Source organism: Cavia porcellus, unplaced genomic scaffold (assembly GCF_034190915.1).
Source record: "Cavia porcellus strain 051 isolate PalLab524CR breed Dunkin Hartley unplaced genomic scaffold, mCavPor4.1 scaffold_16, whole genome shotgun sequence".
Lineage (NCBI taxonomy): Eukaryota > Metazoa > Chordata > Mammalia > Rodentia > Caviidae > Cavia > Cavia porcellus.
In genome coordinates this window covers 67,030,483-67,052,077 of record NW_026947499.1, presented here as the reverse complement: position 1 = coordinate 67,052,077, position 21,595 = coordinate 67,030,483, and the positions used below count along the sequence as shown (strand labels likewise).

Below are 21,595 nucleotides of genomic sequence, written 5' to 3'. Positions count from 1 at the left end.
ATCTTTTCTCTTCTAACTCCCTATGCCACTTAGAGATGAAGCTCAGGCATGAGAAACTCTCACAGCACACATCAACAAGGGAAGAAAACTAGGGAAGTGAAGAATAGAGAGAGAGAGCGAGACTAAGGACTGAGGTCAGGAAGATTCTGGGAGTATTTATGTGTGTTTTTGCATGCTTACCCAGGGATGCAGAGAATAAAAGATAGAAGAGTTCCATCTCCATCACAAAAGTAATTTGCAAAACAGCTGCTCCCATTTTGCAAGATTGTTTTCAAAAAAGGCAACAACACAGAGCACATTCTTCCCTTTAAGGAAAATCTGCTCTCTATCCAGCAAACTGCTCTTCCAGCTCTGGAGATTTTAATAAAAATTTGATAGGTTCTGTCAACTTCAAAAGCCATCATGTCCCTCTATGGGCAAAAAATGTGTTATCTATGGAGGCCAAGTACTGGCAGATTTTACGTTAGATGCTGTTTTTAGAGGTCCATGTTGGAAGTGCATAGTTGTGATATCTTATATCACCACACATGGTCTCAGCTCTTAGAGGTAGATGCCATGCCTCTCAGCAACCAGTTCCAGCCCCGACTTCTTAAATTGTGGGTCCAAAAACCTAACTTGCTAGCAGAATAATCGTTTCCTTTCCTGCATCAAATCATATATTCACTGCAATATCCACAAGCTAGAAAGAGTAGGAAAACATGACCCAAAGTCAAATATTCAAGCTCTTTCCAAACAGTGTGTTAAATCCAACAGTGACACATAAAGTAAGTCTTCCTTGAAGACATCAGTGGGGACTCTTCTGAGCTCAGAAAATTTAAAATTAGACTCTAAATCCTCGTTTTTCTCTCCCTCCCTGCGCCCCAGGATCCACTGGCCTTTCGGAGTGTTGCACACATACGCATAGACAGACACATGGACTTGGAGTCTTGATTTGGTTGCTGCAGTCCCAGAAGTCACTTGGGTTCCCCCCACTCCCTGTGACTACTAATGTGTTTCCTTGCCAGCGACTGACAAGTTGTAATCGGAGCCATGCTCGGGTCTTATACTCAGGTGGTCACAGCTTTCTTCGGCCACATGTTACGTTCTGACTTGCTAGGACTGCCACAACAAAGCATCACCAACAGTGGCCTGAACACTGAAACATTTTCTCATGATTCTGGAGGCCAGAAGTCCACAGCAAATGTACTGACAGGACTTTGCCCTTTCAGAAGACACCAAGGATGGCACGTCTCATCCCTCTTTCCTAGCTTTCAGTAGTTCCTTGGCCATATTCGCATGGAATTCTCTCTGTGGTCCAGTCTCCATGTCCAAATTTCCCTTTTCCTAAGGACATAGCCATTTTGTGTTAGCCCACCTTATCCCATGGTAGCTTCCTCCTAAAGAGGTCATGCTGCCATAATTCTGTGGCCAAAGCAGCTCATGTTCTGAAATACTGGGGATTATGAGTTCAACAGATGGGTGGGTGTTGAATGTAAACAGTCAATCCCCTAACACAGAACTTGGTGGGGGTTTTTTGTTTGTTTGTTTTTTAACTGTTTGTCCCCCTCACGCCTAACATGTTATATTCTCAAGGGTTGAACTAGGTGGTTTTTAGTGGCTCCACGTTCGGGAAGGGATTTCATGTTCTTGATTTCATTAGTTGAGCCATGGAAAATTAATGATGTACTGCTCTTTGGGGCCTAAATAAATGGCTGTCTCCTATCATTCAACCCACACATGTCCTGCTGTGTTCCCCTCTCGCAGAGAATACTTTCCTCGAGACAGTCAAAACGGCTGTAGTCTTCCCACTTACCTGATGACAGGACCCAAGTTCTGTCTACCATTTCCCACAAGGGTGCAAAAGTCAGTGCTGACACCCTCAAATATTGAGATGAGCAGATAGATCAGCACTCCTATACACACACCATAACCCTCCCCGCCTCCCCAACAACTTTTAATAAACATGTTCAAAATTGTACAATTACACTTATTTTGAAGATTTACATGGCACCACAGTATAAAAATAAGCTAATAAAATCAGAGTAGCATCTGAAGCAGAAGTCTAGTTTCAGAAATGCAAAGCCTGTGTCCCTTGTTATTTCAAGGAAACCTGTCTTTGTCCATTAGCTTAGAAAAAGTGGGGAGGAGAATCTCATGTGTCAATCAGCAAATGCAACTGAAGCTCAAGTATTGTTAACCAAGAATGGAGAACCAGAGGCCTCCCAGAATGTTTGATTCACTGGACTTCCTCACAACTTATTGCATAAAATACACAGTGCTCTGATGGGTAATAGGTGACTCTGTTGCTTTCTGGGTGTGAAAGCCAAACGTTAGAATAATAAATAATATTGACAGCACTATGACTTCCTGCTGCAGAGGCCTCCATTCCCCTGTAGTTGATGGGGTGTGAGATGGAGCACATTGGATTAGACTGTCATTAGTGACCATCTGCATGTCCTTCTGCCTTTGGATTGGGAGGAGCACGAGTGCTCCCAATCCAAGAACTAATCCTGAGTAAGTTATGTTTTAGCCCAAAGCCTGTTCCTGCTCCCTTGAAAATGTCATAGCATAAGCACAACCAGGATAAGAGGCTGAGCTTTTGTACACACTGATTGACACCAGCTCCAAAGAACAAATATTCTTAGGGAATCTCCAGAAGACATATTTTGCATAGGTTGCATCCATGTTGTAACTGCTGCTGCTTTATGTAGTTACATAAATAAGAGTTTTATATCTCATTTTCAAATGTTAAAACAAATTATAATTCAGAATTTTGCAAGTATTTTTATTTTCAATTCAGAGCTCACAGAACAAAGGTGAACAGGAAAAATGAGAGAATTCCACAAGACCAACAATAATGTGTTTTATGAACTATTTATTTTTGTATTGGAATAGCAGTAAATACTATGGAAGACACATTCAACAATACTAAAATTCTACAATCGCGACCTGAGTGGGCAACTCTGTTTCCTTGTTGGTTTTGCTTTAAGATTTTCTGACAGCACAATTTTCTACTCAAAAAGTCGTTAAGGAATTATACTTAGTGGCTTATTTACTCAACAAGAATTTGTTGAAAGTTTCCTATATGCTCTCTAAGGACACTGTGCCAGGCATGGGGGATTCAAAATCTAGTGTCGTGGGGCTTCCCTTCCATTTCTGTAGAGATACAGAAATGTTTAATGAAATACAAAAGTCTTAGCACTGTAAGAGAAAAGTACAGTATCCAGCGAAGAGGTATGAAGATGTCTGGGAGACACAGGAGGCATTTTCATGGGTGATATTTTTACAATAATTAGGACCCAAGTGAGGATTAGATGCTGACCAGATAGAAAAATTAAGACAAAGTGGTGATCGAGTGTGAGATGGGAAGGATCTTGGTCCGTGTGAAGAACTGAGAGACCATCAAAGCCGGAACCTCAGAGGGAAAGAGAAGCCAGGATGAAGCTAGAGAAGGGCGTAAATTGGGGTTCACATAGGAATTTGATAGCTACTTAGGTTTTGAAGAAAAGAAGTCAAAATGGGGCTTAGAGGTCTCTGCCTGTGCATAGAAGCCATATGGGTTAGAGGAGCAAGAATGGATGGGAGAGCAGGCTCTGCAGCGGCCCAGGTGGGACAGGAGAGCGAGCTGGCTGGCGTGATGACAGACCAATCTGTATGGCAGATTGTCATGCGGAAAGAGCAGGGGATGGTGCTGACATCCAGATGAGAAAGGAGGAATTCTAGGGGAGGGAGAAAACAAGTTCAGGTTTTCTTTCTTGTCTTTTTGTTCCCAGTTGTCAGATGGAATTGCTGCTTGCTCATTTTAATAAGACAAAATGTGGAAATACATTGGAAGGAGATTTATGATCATTCTCTCACTTCTGGACTCGCCAGGGTTGAGGATGTGATATGACTCCCTTACCTTTCTCGTTCATATATGATACATATGTGTATACATTTCATATATATGTATATTGTTGCACATTTTAACTTGAGTTTGAATTTATTAATTGTGGATTCTAGAATTTACAAGTGTGCATAAATTTATGTTTGAGTATAAAATGCAGACAGACAAGAGTTATATGATGGGTGTATAACTTTGTGTAAATAATGCCTAAGCCCTGGGATCTCAGAGACGCGTGCCTCAGAGAGAAGTGTGAGTCAGATGAGGAGGAGGCCTGGACAGTGTGAAGAAAGGCTGGGCTCTAACAGCTGGAGGAAGGAAACAGCTGCAAGGAAAAAGCAAGACGGGAGAGGCGAGGGAGGGGAAGAGGAGAGAGGGGAGGGAGAGAAGCCCTGGGAAGGAAGTCTGACCAGGTTCTGGCCAAGCCCAGGCAGTGGTGAGAGCAGCCAGGAGGTCATTAGTGAGAAGTCCATTAGCCCAAGTAGCGGAGCTGTCCTTAATCACATTAGAGAGTCCCGTCAGTGGAGTGGCTGAGGTTGAAGCCAAATTGCTGTGAGTGTAGGAGTAAACTGAGATGAATAAGTGATGTGAAAGCAAAAAAACCAAACAGAAACAAAACAAAAAAACAGCACCTGATAAAATTAAACAGGGAAAGAACCAGTTATATAAGACTTTTGCAATAGAAGAAAAATCCAGACTCAGTCTGAGCCTCACTGCATAGAAACAAAGAGCAAATCTTTAAATGCTAAATGGAGAGAGAAAACAGAAGAGATCTATGATTCAACCAAAAAGCATAGATCAAAAACACTTTCCAAAAATCGCATCTTTGTTAATTTGTGAAGGCCTTTCCCTTGTCATCATTTTCTAAACAATATAGTTTACATTTACACGTGTGGTGGCACACACCTGTAATCTCAGCACTGGGAGGTTGAGGCAAGAGGATTTATGTGCGTTCAAGGCTAGCCTGGGCTACAAAGTGAGTTCAAGTTCAGCCTGATCTACATAGCGAAACCCTGTCAAAAAGACCAAAAAACAAAAACTATTGTGGTAATCCAAAGATGAGTTAAAGTATATGGGAGGATGTGGATAGGTTAAATGCAAGTTACTCTGCCATTTTATGTAAGGACCTGACATCCACAGATTTTAGTATTCAGTTGGGAATCCAATGGGGATTCACTTGGGGATCTAATTATGGGGCCAATGCCCCATAATTCGAGCTATATTCATCTTGGATCATAGTTCTACCTAAAGAAAAAGTAAACTCTTTCACCTTTGTAATAACAACACAAAAAGGTTTATACCATGAAATAAGGCTGAAGTTAGGCTCCTCCCCTCCCTCAGAGATGGAAAGACAGGACTGTGTCTCTTTTGGTGATTAGATTCAAAGAGAATAGTTCCCAACTTCTCCAGAATGACTTTCTTGAGTTGTAAAGCTAAGCAGAGGCTCTCTCAAGGACTTATATTTCCAAAGGGTTAAAAACAATTTACAAGCACAAGTTTTTCTAAAGTGAATGTTCCCAGAAAAGGGAGGTCAGGCTCAGAGTTTGCAAGAAGCTTAATCCAGCCAAAGGCAGCAGTAAGGCCATCTTGGTCAGGAGACACCGAAAGCATTAGCTGCCCTTCGGAGAAAATTGCCCAGGAGTGGTGGAGAGAGGGGGAGGATTTAAGGGAAATGCTTGCCCAAGGAACTGTGTGCATTGTTTGTATTAAGTCTGAAAGAGGTAGTCAAAAACAGAGAAATTAGAATTAAACTGATCAATTTTAGCTACATTTTACTTCATTTTGCAAAATTGGCCATTTTCATCTGAGGGCAGTAGGTAACATTAATAAGGAAAATATCCTAAGAAGGCAGAGGTATTGAGTCAGAGGACTTAGGGAGGAAACACTCTGAGGAGAAGCGATAGCTCACTCACTATGCAGACGTGCAGGAATTAAAATTCTGCCTGAGGATTCGCATTTTGTTTTTTTGTTTTTTTGTTTTTTTTTTCAGTGTATAGCAACCATAGTCATTTACTCAGGGAAAGTGGAATTGAGTTAGTGATCTGAAAACTATAAAAAGAATTGTAAGAGAGCAGAAGAGCAAAGAAGCTGAGCTATAGAGAGGACCCATTGAGGTTGCCAGGGAGAAATTGAGAGATGTAAAGCTTTGTCTCCAGAAGTGAGGTTGCTCCTGAACCCAGAGTCATCAAGAGGACAAGCAGGGTCTCTAGCCTTGAAGTTATTTGGCAGGAGTATTTAACAAAAGGGAGAAAGACAAAGATGTCTGCAAAAAAGCACAGAGTTCCCATAGAAAGCTGTCACTGGCTAATACTTGACTACTCTTATCTTTTGAGTAAAGACTAAATGCATTGAAAAGAAGCAGACTCGTTTTTATGTGTGGAGCTATTTTTTTTTACCTGGGGAAATAGTGTACATGAAATGGGTGTCCCTAAAGGATAAAAACAACAAATAATACAATTGTCAAAGTGCATAAAAAGTTTCAGTGTTTTCTGCCCATCTACACATCCATCTTCCCTGGCCACCATGCTGAGGCTGTGATCCTGTGCCCCAGTGTCAGCCTGCAGGGACCAAAACTCTCACCGCCCCCACACAAGGCCCTGGCCTTGGAATCCAACACCCTGGATCCTCAATGAGCAGGGCCGGGTAACAGTTGTCTTCAAGAGAGGTGAACAGTCAAGGGGAAGTAGCTCCAGTGAGGTGGAAGAAATCAGGATGCATGATTTGGCTCATAGGACCAGGGATTTAGCTTAGAGGTGTAAGCTCCTGCCTGGCAAGTGCGAGATTGTGAGTTCAATTCCTGGTACAAAAAAGAAGAAAAAAAAGATTTGGCTTATAGTTTGATGTTAGAGTAATCCATGCAGATAGTAAAAACAATCTGAAGACCTCTTGGATGAAATATCTCAGGTCCAGGCTCACTTTTTTATATATTTTATGTGTGTGTTGAGTGCCGCAAAACCTAGGCTATTGTGGAGCATTTTTGGTGGTGTTTTATCATACACCAGTAGTGATTTAGCCAAATAATTACTTCAAGACTGGTTTTAAAGTTACAACACTGATGAATATCCAGTGCATCCTCCTCATCGTCAGTCATAGGCTTGATTTTATTAGTTGTAAAGATGATAGATTCACTTTCCTATTTAAAAAGATATTTCACTCCCATTGAATTCTAAAATTGGAATGACCTTGGATTCAGTGTGAATGTTCCATTGTCAAGGAAAAAAATGAAACAATGCAGGATACATCTACAAACAGAGATGAGTAGATTTGAAAATACTCTTAGAGAAGGTGGCCTGGAAGTGCTACTTTCATTCATTCACCCAGTAAAAATTATCTTTATTGAGGGCAAAGTATTTCAACGTGAATCCAAGAAAATACGACTTCTCTGCCTTATAAATCTGTGTGACCAATCTATTTAAAAGATGATACATCCCTCACCAGAAAATACTGCTAAAAGCCTCTACAGAAATGAGGACTTTTCATAGATTGACCATTGAAAATGAAGTTTTCTGCTAACAAATAAGTTTTTCAGACTTATTTATTACAAATAAGTCTGAAATTTTCTGCTAATAAATAAGTCTTATTTATTATAAATAAGCCTGCAATCTTCTGCTAATAAATAAGTCTAAAACCTTGACACTCAGAAAAAAGATTGTATAGCAGTGTAAGTCATTTGTATGTCTTGGATTTTACTGGGAGTACCTTTGCACTATTTCCTGTAACCCAGCACCTTATAGAAACCTGCCATAACAAATGTGTAACATTTTCAGCAGTTATTGCTCAGCATATGCAGGCAAAGGGAAGAAATAAAAGGAAAAAAAGCTACAAAACTTGTCACATAGGACAGCTGAACAAAGAAGGGAGTTGTGACACTTTTAAAGCATTTAAATGATGATTCATTTCTTGAAACAAAGCAGCTGGCTTCTCCTTTGCTATGCTCATTAAGAAGCACATGTCACTTAGGAATTCTTAAGACCTCACTGATGAGAAATTTGATTCTGTAAAACAGGTGTATTTTAAACTCTGAGGACCTTTGTTATTGCTCAGAATCTTTTCTAATTGCTTCATAATCTTAAGTGGAATTAGAATAAGCCAGTGGCATAACTGTTCCCTCCTCCCACCCAAATAAATAACCTACAAGAGTCTCCAGGGAACCTGATGTGGTACGTGATATAAAGTACACATAAAAGGGTTTTGTAAAATTGTTATTAACAGGGGAAAGACTGCTGCAATCCACTGCATAAAGAAATACAAGTATAGCACTTGCTAGAAGAGTGAAACCAACACTCCTTATACATGGTCACTTTGTTTCTATTCTGAATGAATATATTTTAAAATTATAATGTTGTTCATGGATCATCAGAGTGAAAGTTAACAGCTCCCTTGAGGCCCTTGCTTGTGCGTGGATGGTGCCTCATGGTTCCGTGCTCCCACTACACCCTAGAATCACCTGTGCTCGAGCCTCAGCCGTTCTTATTGAAAAGTGCTTCAGATAGTTCTAACACACCATCAGAGTGGGAACCACTGAGTGGTGGGAAGAGTGAAGGTTTGGGAGTCCACAGTTGATCGTGGACCTCATAGTTGTATCACTTTGGGAAAGCCACTTTTCCCTTTAAGCGTCAATGCTCTCATCTGTAAAGTGAGCACCACCAAGTCTCATGCAAAGGGTTGATGGGAAGACCAAAGTCAGACGTGATGAACTTTCCCCAACATGCAAGTCCTGTTACACTGAACGCTTACTAAAGATTGTACTCGTCTGTTCACCTACCTTAGACTTTCTTTCATCTCCTAAGGTTTAATTAGCTTGGTATTGATTGTCACTATCCTTACCATGGTATTGATTGTCACTATCCTTACCACTTTATCCTGCTCCTCTCTGCATCCTCTGGCATAACTGGTACAAAGAAGGATCTCAGCTTGTGCAGCAGAAGAGTTAAGTCAAAGTATAATTAAAACACATAGATGTCTTAATGTTGCTGTATAATATGGCACTCTCCAGAGCCTAGCATTTGGATCACAAAGAGACACCAGAATGAGAACAGATAGCCTTAGGATATACCCACAAATCATTTCCGCTTCAAGAGCCATATCCAGTGTCAAGAACACTCAGATAAAGAGAAGCACCAAGGGACCCAACTCAGGCTTGACAGTGAGTGGCAAAGGAGGCCATTGCTCCCATGTGACAGTCTACCAGGATTAAAGTGATGCTCTCTGTTCTGTAGTTTGCCTAAAAAGGAAAGGACATCATGAATGAGACCATGTATTTGCAAAATTCTGTGGAGAGCAGCTACTTTATAGTCAGTAGAACCAGGTGGAAGAGTAAGGACTCCTGAGAAAATAGCAGGTGTCTTTATGAGTAGATCACCTAGGGGCCCGGATGGAGCCTCTGCAACTCGCGTTTTTTTAAATAGCATCACAGGTCTCAAACTGAAGAACAGTTTTTCCTGATGCCTAGTAAATTCAGCAGCTTGTGTCCACAGTGATAAATCCATGATCATCCATTTTAAATATGAAAAGCAGCCTGTATGTGTCTGAGATGTGGATGTATGTGCTTTTGTTGTTTTACATGAAGGACAGTTTTCTTCCAAGCCCAGGTTGTCCAGACATGAGCCACATCTCTGTTCAGCCCTTCCTCCTTATTTCACTGGCATTTTCTGTTTATATTGGTTCAAAAATATAGCATCTATGAGTATGATTAATCTTATTTCTCTGTGGAAATTCCTCTGCCCTCTGTCTTTGATCATGGACAGATGTAATTTTTATAAGTAACTTATTGACCTTTTTCCTGCTCTCTAGTTTTATTTAATTAGGTGAGTCTAGGGAGTAGGCATAATTTTCCTTCATATGAATATCAGGGATTTTAGCACTTACCTTGTGGGTAACAAGAATTTTAATGCTTAATCAAGACAATTGTTTATTTCTTCTTTCACTTGCAACAGTTGGTGCCTTAAGGTATCCAGGAACTTCCTTTTCCTCTTACTTTGAATACAATTTACTGCCTCTACAAAAAAAATAATGGCTTATCCTGCAATGCAGTGAATATAAGGCTGAGGATATACTAGAGGTCTAGACGCTGGAGAAGAATAAATGCTTCTATTATTTGCTTTGTATCACAAAAATATATCCAGCATACTAAATTTCATGAGTATTTCTTAAAAGAACATATGAAGTATTGAAATTTAAAATGTTTAAAATATGAGTAAATCTAGAGAAAAAATAAACTATTAATACATAGGAGGGATGTGGACATAACAGAAATTACGCAGTTGGTATATTGATGACCAAACTTGGGGAAACTGCTGTAGAATACACATTCTAACAAGGCTGTGAATTAACTTTTCTTCTGTTTGATTCCTTCGGTCTGCCAAACATGGCCTTGGTATCACTGGCTAAGAGCATGATAATATAAAAAATTAGTATTAAATGTTAAATTATTTAACAAAGTCATGATCGTTCTTCCAAAATACATTCTGAAGATCTAGAACAGTTGTTTTTAAATAGTTGTAATTATCTGTTTCATAAATCTCAAAATATGGACGATGACAGAAATGAAGAAATAAGACAAAGATTTTAGGACTGTAATTAATGTGTTTTTGATGTACCTTGAGAGGTACACAAAGCTTCAAGTAGGCACACACATGACATTGAAAACTGTTTATTTCCTCTCTGTGTAGAATAGAATGGAACATTATCATGGTACCATTACAGACGGGTTCTCTTTTAAAATGACAGTTGAGTAAAAACAAACAAACAAACAAAAAAAAAAACAGAGAATGTTATGTAAAAGATAAAGCCATTGTTAGTAGAGTTTATTTAAAATGCTCAAAATCATACAGTGTTTATGGTTCCACACATGCCACGAAAATATAAAAGGATGGACTGAAAGATAAATAGCAAATCCATGAATGAGAGTGTCCCATCCCGACCCCAGGATGGGAGCAGAGAGAAATTATAGAATCTTTCTTCTTTGATTGTAAATTTTAAAATTTATTTTATTTCGAGTGCTTGGTACTCATGAAGGTTTGCTGTAATTATATTTTGTTTACTGTGCTTTTAAAATAAAGATAAGATAGGCAAGGAAGAAAAATCCCCAGAAGTACAGTGGCGAATATCATTTTACAAAAATGCCCTTTGGCAGGGAGAAAAAAAGCACAGTTATGTATCTGTTGATAGCTGTGTTCAATTTAAGAAGTAGGGGTTATTTGATGATCTCGGTAAACGCTGAAAGAAAGCATAGTTCTGGGGCTTCTCTGGAGTCCAATTAGCAATAGAATCCTCAAACTATATTTTCTGAAAATATTATACCTGTATCACAAAGAAATCCCTCTTCAAGATTTTTGACCAGGGCCCAGTATATAGCTCAGTGACACAAGTGCCTGTCTGGCAAGTGCAAGATCAGAAGTTTGATCCCCAGGTCCAGACAAAACAAAACAAAACAAAAAAACAGGAAAAAAAGTTTCCGACCAAAATATCTCAGACACTGCTAAGCTGCTGTGGCCTACAAAAAGAAGTACCCGACAGGAGTCTGATTTTTTTTTAATATCAGAACATTTTCTTTTCTAGATGTTCTTCCCTTGACAATTAATTAGCATTGTTTCACATTAACTTTAACTATCATGATTTAATGCAATAGATTTCTACAAGACCTGCAGGCATTGGAAAGTGCGAACAACATATTATTATGCAAATAGCCTGGCTAGATGCTCTGCAATGAGTCTTAGACACTAGACAACACGTCTGTGGCTAGAAGGGAAGCCCGCACTTCGGACTGGATGGTCACACGGCATCTCTCAAACCTCCTTCAAAATCTCCTGTCTGCTTTTTCTTACCAGGGTGAAACTGGACTGTCAGTATTTCCAGAGTCTTTTGGCCCTAAACGACAAAAAGGAGAACCTGTAAGTATTTTAGCTTTGAGGGCAGAGACAGTCCAAAAAATAAAAAATTAAAATGGTTTTCCACATCAACCTCAATTTCATATGCCTTGGACGACCTTGTCAGATTGCACCTAGACCACATTTCTAAGGGTATACTGTGTCCAAAACCAGGGCTTTACCTGTATTAACTAATTTAACCCACCAAGAATTCCATAAAGTAGAACTTTTTCACTCCTGTTCCCCAGAGGAGAAAAGTGAGGGATGAGACGTTATGCCACTTGTCCGTGGCCAGTAAGTTTTTGAGCCATGCATCATACATTAAGCCAACCTGCTCTAACTAAATGCCACATCTGAAATGAACAACAAACTTAACAGGACACTGGTATGAATCTATCTTAAAATTAGCAAAAATGTATAATCTTCCCAAACAACTGCTCTCAGTTCACTTTCTGAAGTTATTTTCTGGTTTGTTTTTTGTAAGAGCCAAGTGAATTCCCAGGCCACTTTTCAATAGTCTTGTGCCAAACTGCTTTTAAAACTTAGTTCTTTGGGTGCAGAAAAAGAAAATATAAAATCTACTGTATCATTGATATTCAAATAGGGCTACCTAACGAGACTAAGAAAGCCAATTTACAAAAAAAATGACTTTTTATTTAATGCTGTTCATGAGAAAAAAGAAACAGCAGCTTCCTAGAATCAGCAAAATCAAGCTTAGCATATATTTCATCTTTGGTTTTTTAAAAATGTGATACATCTTTTCAGTCACTTTTACCTATTTCCTTGCCAGGGTGAATTAGGGCTGTTGGTTCATGGGGACATAAAGAATGGAGCAAGTCACTGATGCTTCAATGGCAAACACAAACGATGGTGAAAGCATGAATGTCACAAAGTCAAATTTCCCACAACTTTAGCTTCAGTACTTGGGCATTTTTCCCAATGGCAGTGGTTCTCCTCAAGCAGTTTTAAAATCAGCACAGGACTACACCTGTGCCCCTCCATTGTTTTAGCTGCAAGGGCCACACGTGCTGAGTCTCCAATCCAAGTCTCTGACCATGACCAGGATCTAAAGTCTTCCACAGCATTCCCCAGCTGTGTTCTCAGGAACATCCTGGAAGTACTGTCCAATGGTTGCTGCCTTTTCCATCTGGTGAAAGAGGTTTCTCCTGGTAGAAGAGCTCCCTGCTATCTTCTAGATATGACTCTAGGTCTCCATGGTGTTGCCTCCCAGCCTAAACCCTGATAGCTACCTGCTTACTTTCTCTTAACTTCTGGGGGAAGCAGGGAGGATTTGGCAGTAAGATTTCATTGGAAGAACAGGGAGTCGTAGAGCAGAAACTAGAAGCTTTCTGTGAGTTAGAACAGTGCTTGTCAAATGTAAGCCTGTGCCCAGGTCTGGTGGATTCTAGTTCAGTAGGTCTGGGTGCAATGTGAAAGCTGGCATTTCTTACCAGCCCCCAAGCAAAGATGGTGCTACAGACTATGTGCTGCAAAGGAAGAGCTGGAGGATTTCATCGTTCCTAGGAATGAGAGGCTTTTCCCTTCCTACGTCTCTCCCACTGCCAATATTCAGGGGTTGCCAGCCTACTGTGTTGGCATGACCTTAGCCAGTCTTCCTTACCCTAGAGAAAGAAATGGGGTGGTTCCTCCTAATTCGTCTCTGTGGCAATTCCATCTTCATCTTTTAATTGCCCACCTTCTCTACACCTATTCGATTGCCTTCCTTCTCCACCTTCATATGTAAAACCACAAAATTTATGTTCTTGTGCAGAGTAGTTTGCTCTGTGTGATATTAACCTTTCTACCCCCGAACAGTATCCATGCTGAGCTTTGCATAGTAAGAAGAAGCCAAAACAGAAGAGTAGTCACCATCCAAAGTTGAAATCTGAATTACTGATCCTACATGGCAACTCTAAAATGATAGTTTGTCCCCAGCTGCTGGACATTTAGACCATGACTAGGTGTGCAACATAGCTAAAATATACTTAGAGATCATGTAGTCGAACCCCCTGATTTTATGAAATCAAGAAAAGGCATCTCTAAAAATTTAAGTGACTTGTCCCAGAGAGTAACCACTGGACCTTGAACAAAATATATACAAAAGGACAACAGAATTTTTCTTTTACAAACTGTTTTAGTTGATATGGATTTTGACCTTTACGGTGACCCAGACAAAGCAAGCAATGGCACAAGTGTATAATAGAAGCAGAAATAAGTAGCATATAAGTAATGTGGCCCATTATTCACATCCAATTAACATTAGCTTGAATCTTAAAAATTAAATAGATGTTTAGGATGAATCCTGGAAAACAAAAATATAAAGCCCTAATCTAATATATAGAGAAATTAACCAACAATAGAAGACTAAATCATGTTGGGTAGATATGCAGTACATGGGTCAGTGTAGGTGAGGTTATGCTGATTCACAATTTAACCCTAAAATTTCTTCTCAGCACCCAAGAAGAGTCATCTCTTGCTCATGCTGCATGCCAGGCATGGTTCAGTTGGGAGGGACCATTCTCAGACTGATTACAGTTGCATAGCTGTGTCATCTGGTGAACAGAACACTCTGAGTTACTACTGTGGGGCAGTAGGGCCACATAACTCAGCTTGCAACTATCACATGTCATTTCTGGTGACATTGCATTGTCAGAATTAGCTCCATGGCCCTGTGTAACTGCAAGAGACCTGGGAAATGTGGGAGGGGAAGGTTCAACCCACCTTTCCTGATAAATAGGTCATGTGGTAAAAAGCACAGAAACCCCTTTAGCAACTACTCACCTCCCACAAGCAGTCTGCTAAAGCAAATAGCAGTCCTTCCTAAGAGGAAAACAAAAATACAATAGTAGGGATTGAATCCACAGCCTTTGCACAGAGCTACATCCTTGGCCCTGTTCCCCCAGCGCCCCCCCCCACACACAGGGTTAAATTTCCTAGATTGTAATTAAAATTGTAATCTCTTGCCTCAGCTTCCCACAGGGCTAGGATTACAGGCATATGCCCCTATGGACAGCACTTAGGGAAATCATTCAATGTCTCTATGCCTGTTTTCTCCTCGTACACAGCACCAACCCCACTGTTACCTGAGGGTTAGCTATGTTAATATATGTAAAATGATTAGAACAGCAATTGACACATTGTCAAGAATTCGATAAATCTTAACTATTGTTATTTATCTACATGGCTTTAAATTAACTAATTTAATAAACTTTAATTAGACATCAAGAATGTGAATGTCTGAGACACAAGAGATGCTGGGATTGGAAAATGAATTTCATGCCTACACTCACAGAGGTTTTAGCCGAGATAAATAAGGAAATATGAGGTGTGGTGGATGCTACTTTAAAGCAAAGAGAGCCATTGCTTTAACCTTTCTGCATCTCTTTCTTCATCAGTAAAATTGGACCATAATATCTTTTGAAGATTAATTTAAACAATGTACATGTAACGTGGAGAAGCTAGGAAGAGAAAGCCTGCACATGCATGTGTGGGGAGGCTGGGTTGTGGTAGAAATAATGGTGATAATCAGAACCTGGTTCATAAGTGCTGTCCCCCAAAACTGCCATGTCTCCCAGTAAGAGCCAATTATAATACATGCTCTGTTACTCAGTAATTAGCTCCTTCAAGTCATTTTTATTAAGGTAAAAATGAAAATTAGAAAAGCACTCTTTGATTAATGATTTTGTATGTGTAGGATATATGTAGCCCACCTGAAGAACTCAGTGGATGCCTTTCCATTTAACATTTCATTGCTGTCAGCCTGGTATTTCCCTGATAGCATCTTTGTATATGATCATTCATCTTCATCAGACAGTAGGAAGCCTTAGCCATGGGCCAGCATGTCAACTTGCTCAGGATTCTCCAAATAGTATTAGATAATTAACTCAGTGTTCATTTGGAAATACAAAGGAATTTGTAAATTAATTATTACACACTCCCTTTCAGCTGTAGCTACAAAAGCAGACTATGTACAGTTGTGATCTAGTTCCAGCCTGCAAGATTTATCCACACCCAGCTTTGGAGAGTTTAGTTCTAAAACGGTTTATAATTGATTCTGTTTTTTTTTACCCACTTCCCTAGGGGGAACCTTTTATAAAAGGTGAAAAGGGAGACAGGGTAAGTAGATGTTTTATCACTGTCTTGGCTTCTCCACTTCATCGCTTTCTCTGTCTGATTTCTGGTGTTGACCTTAGAGCCTAATAGATTTTATAAAATAAGCTTCCTGAATATTTAGTTTTTCTTCTGTGACATTTTTACTCTTCTGCTTTAAACCTTGCTAAATGCTATCATGTGATGGTATTTTAACATTGGTTTGACTTACTAATGCTTCCTTTAACCGTTTCCACTAGTGATTGCACACTAATGCTAGAAAAGACATCCACTTAGGATATCTAAACTGCAGAATTAAAATAGGAGATACAGTTATTCTGAAACTCATGCTAATGATACAGATTAGATTTATCCAACAGATTAATGAGTCATGAAAACTCATTATAGGCAGTGCTGTCCTCTTTATAGAATCTTACTTTTTTCTGTTCTTTATATAAATGAAGTACATGTATAGCACCAGATAGTAGAATCACCAACACATATCACCTGAAAGTCTCCTCTGAAGTTTTATTTATCTGGGAAATAAGATTATAATGAATCCCTGACTCACGAATGAGTTCCCTTCCTTGAGAATATTGGTGAGTTAGATGTATTCATAATTTGACGAAGTGAGTTTTACACAGTACACCATGAAAGTTTGCTGCTCACATGTTTGGAGACTTACTGTAGCTGATGGCAAATCATAACTATTGTGTCTGCTGAACAGAGAATGTAGTGATTGCTAATACAAAATGATGTAAAAAATGCTATGGGGAAAAAAACTAGAAAGAAAGGAAATAAGTATTACTTATATAGCAGCTTTAAGTGTTTTGATTCATGGTTTAGAATGAACGTTCCTTGATTTCATCATCTCTTCCGTAATTTTCCCCTTTGTTATATGTTAATCAATGAAATGCAATTAAAGTATCAGACTCTCCATGCCATCTGAATTTATGTGTTACCCATATGGCAATTTTTTATTTACAGGGAGAACCTGGGATAATGGGATCGCAGGGAATAAAGGTAATCTTTTGGCATTTTTCAATTGCATCTACAGCCTTAATGAAATTGAAAAAGTTACGGTAACATTTAATTTTCTTCCTCACTCATATGTTTAGGGCGAACCTGGAGACCCTGGTCCACCTGGTTTAATAGGAAGCCCAGGACTGAAGGTATCTAGGAAGTTACTAAGATATATTAGGGAATAATTTGGGAATCATGGTCATTCTGTATTTTTAAAGATGCATTGCTGTTGCCAGTATTTTCCCCCAGATGTTCTGAGATTTATCTTGTTTCCATAGATACACCTCCCCCAACCCTGCCACATGTGTACATGCTGGATGCATTTATTACACACATAGTAATTGCAGTGTTTTGGTTCACAATAGGATTTTAAAATTGTTTCTCAGAGTATGTTCACAATAGTATCCCTAAAAGTTTTAAGAATAAACATCAGCTAGATATATGACTTTGAGCTATTTTCTAAAAAGGAATAGGATTTGGGATTCTTTTTCTATACCACAAGTAAGCAGCCCTGAGGCACCTGTGTTTCCCAGGTGCAATTCTGCAAAAATGTCCCTATAGAGAAGTTTAGGAAAGCGTAGGAGAGATGAGAGGGTGTCCAGGCAATGGGTAAAGCAGTTTATAAATACTCAAGTATAGTCTATTTTTAAAAACTTAAAAAGCATATGTCATCACTTGGTTTAGGGTCAGCAAGGACCTGCAGGTTCCATGGGGCCCAGAGGACCACCAGGAGATGTCGTATGTATAGTGTCTTCGATATTTTGAAATGAGATCGAAAATATGTTTAAAATAATATCCACATCTTTTTCTATAACTGAGCTTTGCTAAATTTCTCAAAGACGTGGGTCACTTAGACCACTGAAACTGGTTGCAGCTCCCATCAGAGGCTGTTGAAAAAGCCAGTCTCTCCCCAGAGCCTCCTGTGAGGAGCTCTGGAGTATCAGTAGCCTGGCACATTGATCTTTGAAACACGAGTTGCCTTAATTATCATTTTTGACATGCTTGCCAGCATTATTTGTACCTACAATAGAGGAGACCAGAATCATGGAAAGAAAACAAAGACAACCAAGAGGAAAAGCAAGCATTTCTAATACATAAGGCTTTGGGTTCAAAGCTCCATGAAAGGAGAATATTTCAAAAGCTATTTTTTAGCAAGAACTTTCCTCAGAAAGCAAGTTCTTTGGCTGAAAGTATCTTCTGTTCTTCTAGTTTGTCTGTCTGTCTTTCTTTCTCTCTCTCTCTCTCTCTCTCTCTCTCTCTCTCTCTCTCTCTCTCTCTCTCATAGCCATGCTTTATAAAAGCACTTCTTAGCCCTCCTCAACACTTGGTCCCAGGGACAGCCTCCCTAATCTGACAAGAGAGAGCGCTGAGAGCTCACCATCAGCCCACACTTGAGAAAATGACATAACTACTCAGTCATACCTGCTTAGAAACAGATTGCTACTGGACCGCAGGGTTCCCTGGAGGCCCCCTCAGTAGAATCTTTCCTTTTCCCATCATCTTGTGAGCAGCCCTGTGACCTCTTTCTCTGCCTTCCATGCCTCCTGCCTGAGCCTCTGGTGTCTACTATTCAGTACTCACCTTCTTGGTGTTTTGAACCTCTGGTTCATAGCAAACCTTTTTTCATTCCCCAGTCATCCCTGCTAATTAATGGAGCATCGCAGGGCTGCCTGACGGGAAGACCTTAGGAAAGAGGGAAAATGCTGGATGCACACGTGGAGCCACAAGATATTCAAAGAGTAAGATTAAGAAATAGTGGCTGGGGCTAAAACGAGAATAAAATCAAAAGGAATGAGCCACTGTTGCCCAGACATAGTAAAAACTTGTTTTCCTAGTCACCATGTTGTTATTTCCTGGTCACGATGATGCCGTTACTACCGTTCCATCTCTTCTTGCCAATAACTTGAAAGAGACCCTGCTGTGATTCTCCTTTTTGGTTCACGTCAGGTTTTTTTCACATGATATCCAGATGACCTCATAGAAACAAGCCTCATGCTTTGAATTATTCCTTTTCCCTAACAGGATAAACTGAACCCATTTCATTATAGATTATATGTTAAAATTATTTTCTGATACCAGAGATTCACAGATATATATGTCGTTATCATAGGAGATATGCTGATTGCTCTTCTTATTTGGTTCTGAATTTTCTAGGGCTTGCCAGGAGAACATGGTGTCCCAGGGAAGCAAGGCCTTAAAGGAGAAAAGGTATGGTCCACATTTTATTGACTTTGTATATTAAAGAGGTAGGTAGGAGAAGGAGATGGAGGGTCTGAGGGACTCAAAGCTGTGAAAGGACCATATAGGAGGGGCCCCCCAGGGCTGTGATGGCAGCAACCCTGGTTTGGGTGCACAGATGCCATCTGACCTAACAAACTCACTTAGAGAGGAAGATGTAAGCCCCAGACTTTGTGTCAAACTCAGCCACCTACTGCTACAAACCTAGGAAGCCCCTTATTCTTCCAGAAGCTGTTTCTTGATATTTCCGTGGAAATACCATACTAATATTGAATTACTATTAGGATATATATATAATCATAAAGTTCATCAGAATTTTATGCCAAATAGGCCTTCTTGTGCCTATACTTACATACGTGTATGTTTCATGATACTGTCTAACTTATGACATTCCTTGCTGCAAAAAGCTAAGTGTATTTAAACAGAACAATGCCTTCTACAAATTAGGAACTTAGTAAACTGAGAGAGTGAGTAAGTGGATTTGATTAGCTATGATGACAAGTGGAAACAGAGGCCACCATCTCCCCGCTTCTTGTCATGGTCCTGCACAATAAGCAAGAATCTCACCATGTTCTCTTCAGGGAGATCCAGGCGGCATTATAGGCCCTCCAGGACTTCCAGGTCCAAAGGGTGAGTCCGGTCCCCCAGGGAAGAGCCTGCCAGGAGAACCAGTAAGTACAAATATTTCCCTTGAACGTTCAGTTGTAACTCTTTGTGGGATCCCTGTTTCAAAGCACAAGTATAAGCCCCGCCCTGTCAAACAATGGCCTATTCTGTAGATGAGAGGTGTAACCACCTTGAAACTTTAATGCAAGCAAAAGGTTCTCTTCTGAAAGACATATGCACTCCACATTTTGCTTGTTATTTTGGAAGAGTCATAAGCTCCCTGAATCCTGTGCAGAGATTTCTTCTGGAAATTTGGATCCCAGCACACAGGTTTTAAATCCAAAGTGTTTCCAGAAACTGCTTTAAAGCAGAACGGCCTGACACTTCCATTCCAGTTGGCTTTGCAGAGGTTGCCATAGGTTGTCATTTACAAAACCTGTCACTAGGATCTGGGCTTTTCCCAGGATGTAGAAACTGGATCTCCAGGGTCACATGCTTATTCCTCATACCTTCTTTCACCTTGCCTTGGAACGTGAATCTTTTACATGAATTAATTATAATAGTTCTCAATGACAGATGCTCATCTTACAGCTAGAAACTTCATATTTTAAAGTAACTATTAAATGTATAACCTACAGAAATTTGTTCCTTATTCTATTTAAAATATGACTCATTAGATATTTTTAATGTTTTAGGAAAAGAAATACATTTACCTCAGTTTTTTGTTTTTGCTTTTTGTTTTCTTACAGGGTTTAGATGGAAATCCTGGAGCACCTGGTCCACGTGGGCCAAAGGTATAAAAAAACAGCTAATTTGGAACAAATGAATAGCTAACAAAATATAACAGAATGACCTGTGTCTCATGAACCTCCCACTAACAGAAACACCTCATTTCTCAGGGCGAGAGAGGACTGCCTGGTGTCCAGGGTTCCCCAGGTGACACAGGTCCACCAGGGATAGGGATTCCAGGCAGAATGGTAAGTGAAATCCATTCTAGTTCTCAAAACATTGTTGATTCCAATATTATGAAGCAAGATTCAATGATGAGTCTTCATAAGGAGAAAGAATAAAAAGACCAAAGGCAAAAATGCCATAAACACTAATCTAAGGCGACCAATGGTTATAAGGCCTCGTCACTAAGCGCACACAGTAGAGTCCTTGGTTACTGACTTATAGATTCTGGTCACAGGCACGCTGGCTTTAGATTACAAGCAATCATTCCACCATTTTATGTCTATGTATGCAAAAAAATACAAACGCTTGCAAGATGTTATGAATACCTAATATAAAATTATTAAATGTAAGTGCTTATTTCTAATTAAAGTAAACTAAGTTAATATTTTATGTAGATGGAGTATGTGTAAATAGTCACCTCATTAGAACAAAAAGCATTCCTATTAGCTAGGAAATAGCAAGACACTAGGAGTTCTGTGTCAGGAACCAGAAATAAAGACCAAATATTAGAAAACATTTCTCCTGACAATCCTATTGCAAAGGAAATTACAGGGATCTGGAGAGCTCTGCGACAGAAACCAAGAGCCTCTAGAGACTAAATTTGTTTTTTATATCCCTATGTCACAGACTTGTGCCAAAGTGATCATGAAAGTTAAAAAAAATAAAAGCACAAGTTATCACTGACTATGTTGCTTGTGACTGGCATGTGATTTTTTCAGGGCGAATGTTTCAGTTCATTTTCAGTTGCAACAATGGAATACTGAAACTGGGTAATATAAAGGATAAAGGTGCATGTGGTTCATGGTCCTGGAGGCTGGGGAGTTCCAGGGCATGGCACAGCACCTGGTGAGGGCCTTCTTCCTGCAACATGACACATCCACATCGGTAGGCATCACATGGTAAGCGTAGCTGGCCCCTTGCTATCGCAGCTTCTTTTCCTCTTTGTGTAATGCCA

At 39.7% G+C, this 21,595-nt stretch overlaps 1 protein-coding gene across 3 annotated transcripts in view; it reads left to right on the top strand.

The window, feature by feature from the left end:
* Window positions 1-21,595, top strand: part of Col19a1 (collagen type XIX alpha 1 chain) — a 305,188-nt gene that overhangs the window by 217,775 nt on the left and 65,818 nt on the right. For 2 of the 3 annotated variants that reach the window (XM_003478284.5, XM_005007610.4), the window contains 9 exons: window positions 11,692-11,754; window positions 15,811-15,846; window positions 16,807-16,842; window positions 16,938-16,991; window positions 17,527-17,580; window positions 18,997-19,050; window positions 19,662-19,751; window positions 20,436-20,480; window positions 20,586-20,663. In XM_003478284.5, coding sequence (XP_003478332.3) covers window positions 11,692-11,754; window positions 15,811-15,846; window positions 16,807-16,842; window positions 16,938-16,991; window positions 17,527-17,580; window positions 18,997-19,050; window positions 19,662-19,751; window positions 20,436-20,480; window positions 20,586-20,663 — 510 coding nt within the window. The remainder of the gene's footprint in view (window positions 1-11,691; window positions 11,755-15,810; window positions 15,847-16,806; window positions 16,843-16,937; window positions 16,992-17,526; window positions 17,581-18,996; window positions 19,051-19,661; window positions 19,752-20,435; window positions 20,481-20,585; window positions 20,664-21,595) is intronic. The other variant, XM_013142233.3, reaches the window with a different exon arrangement.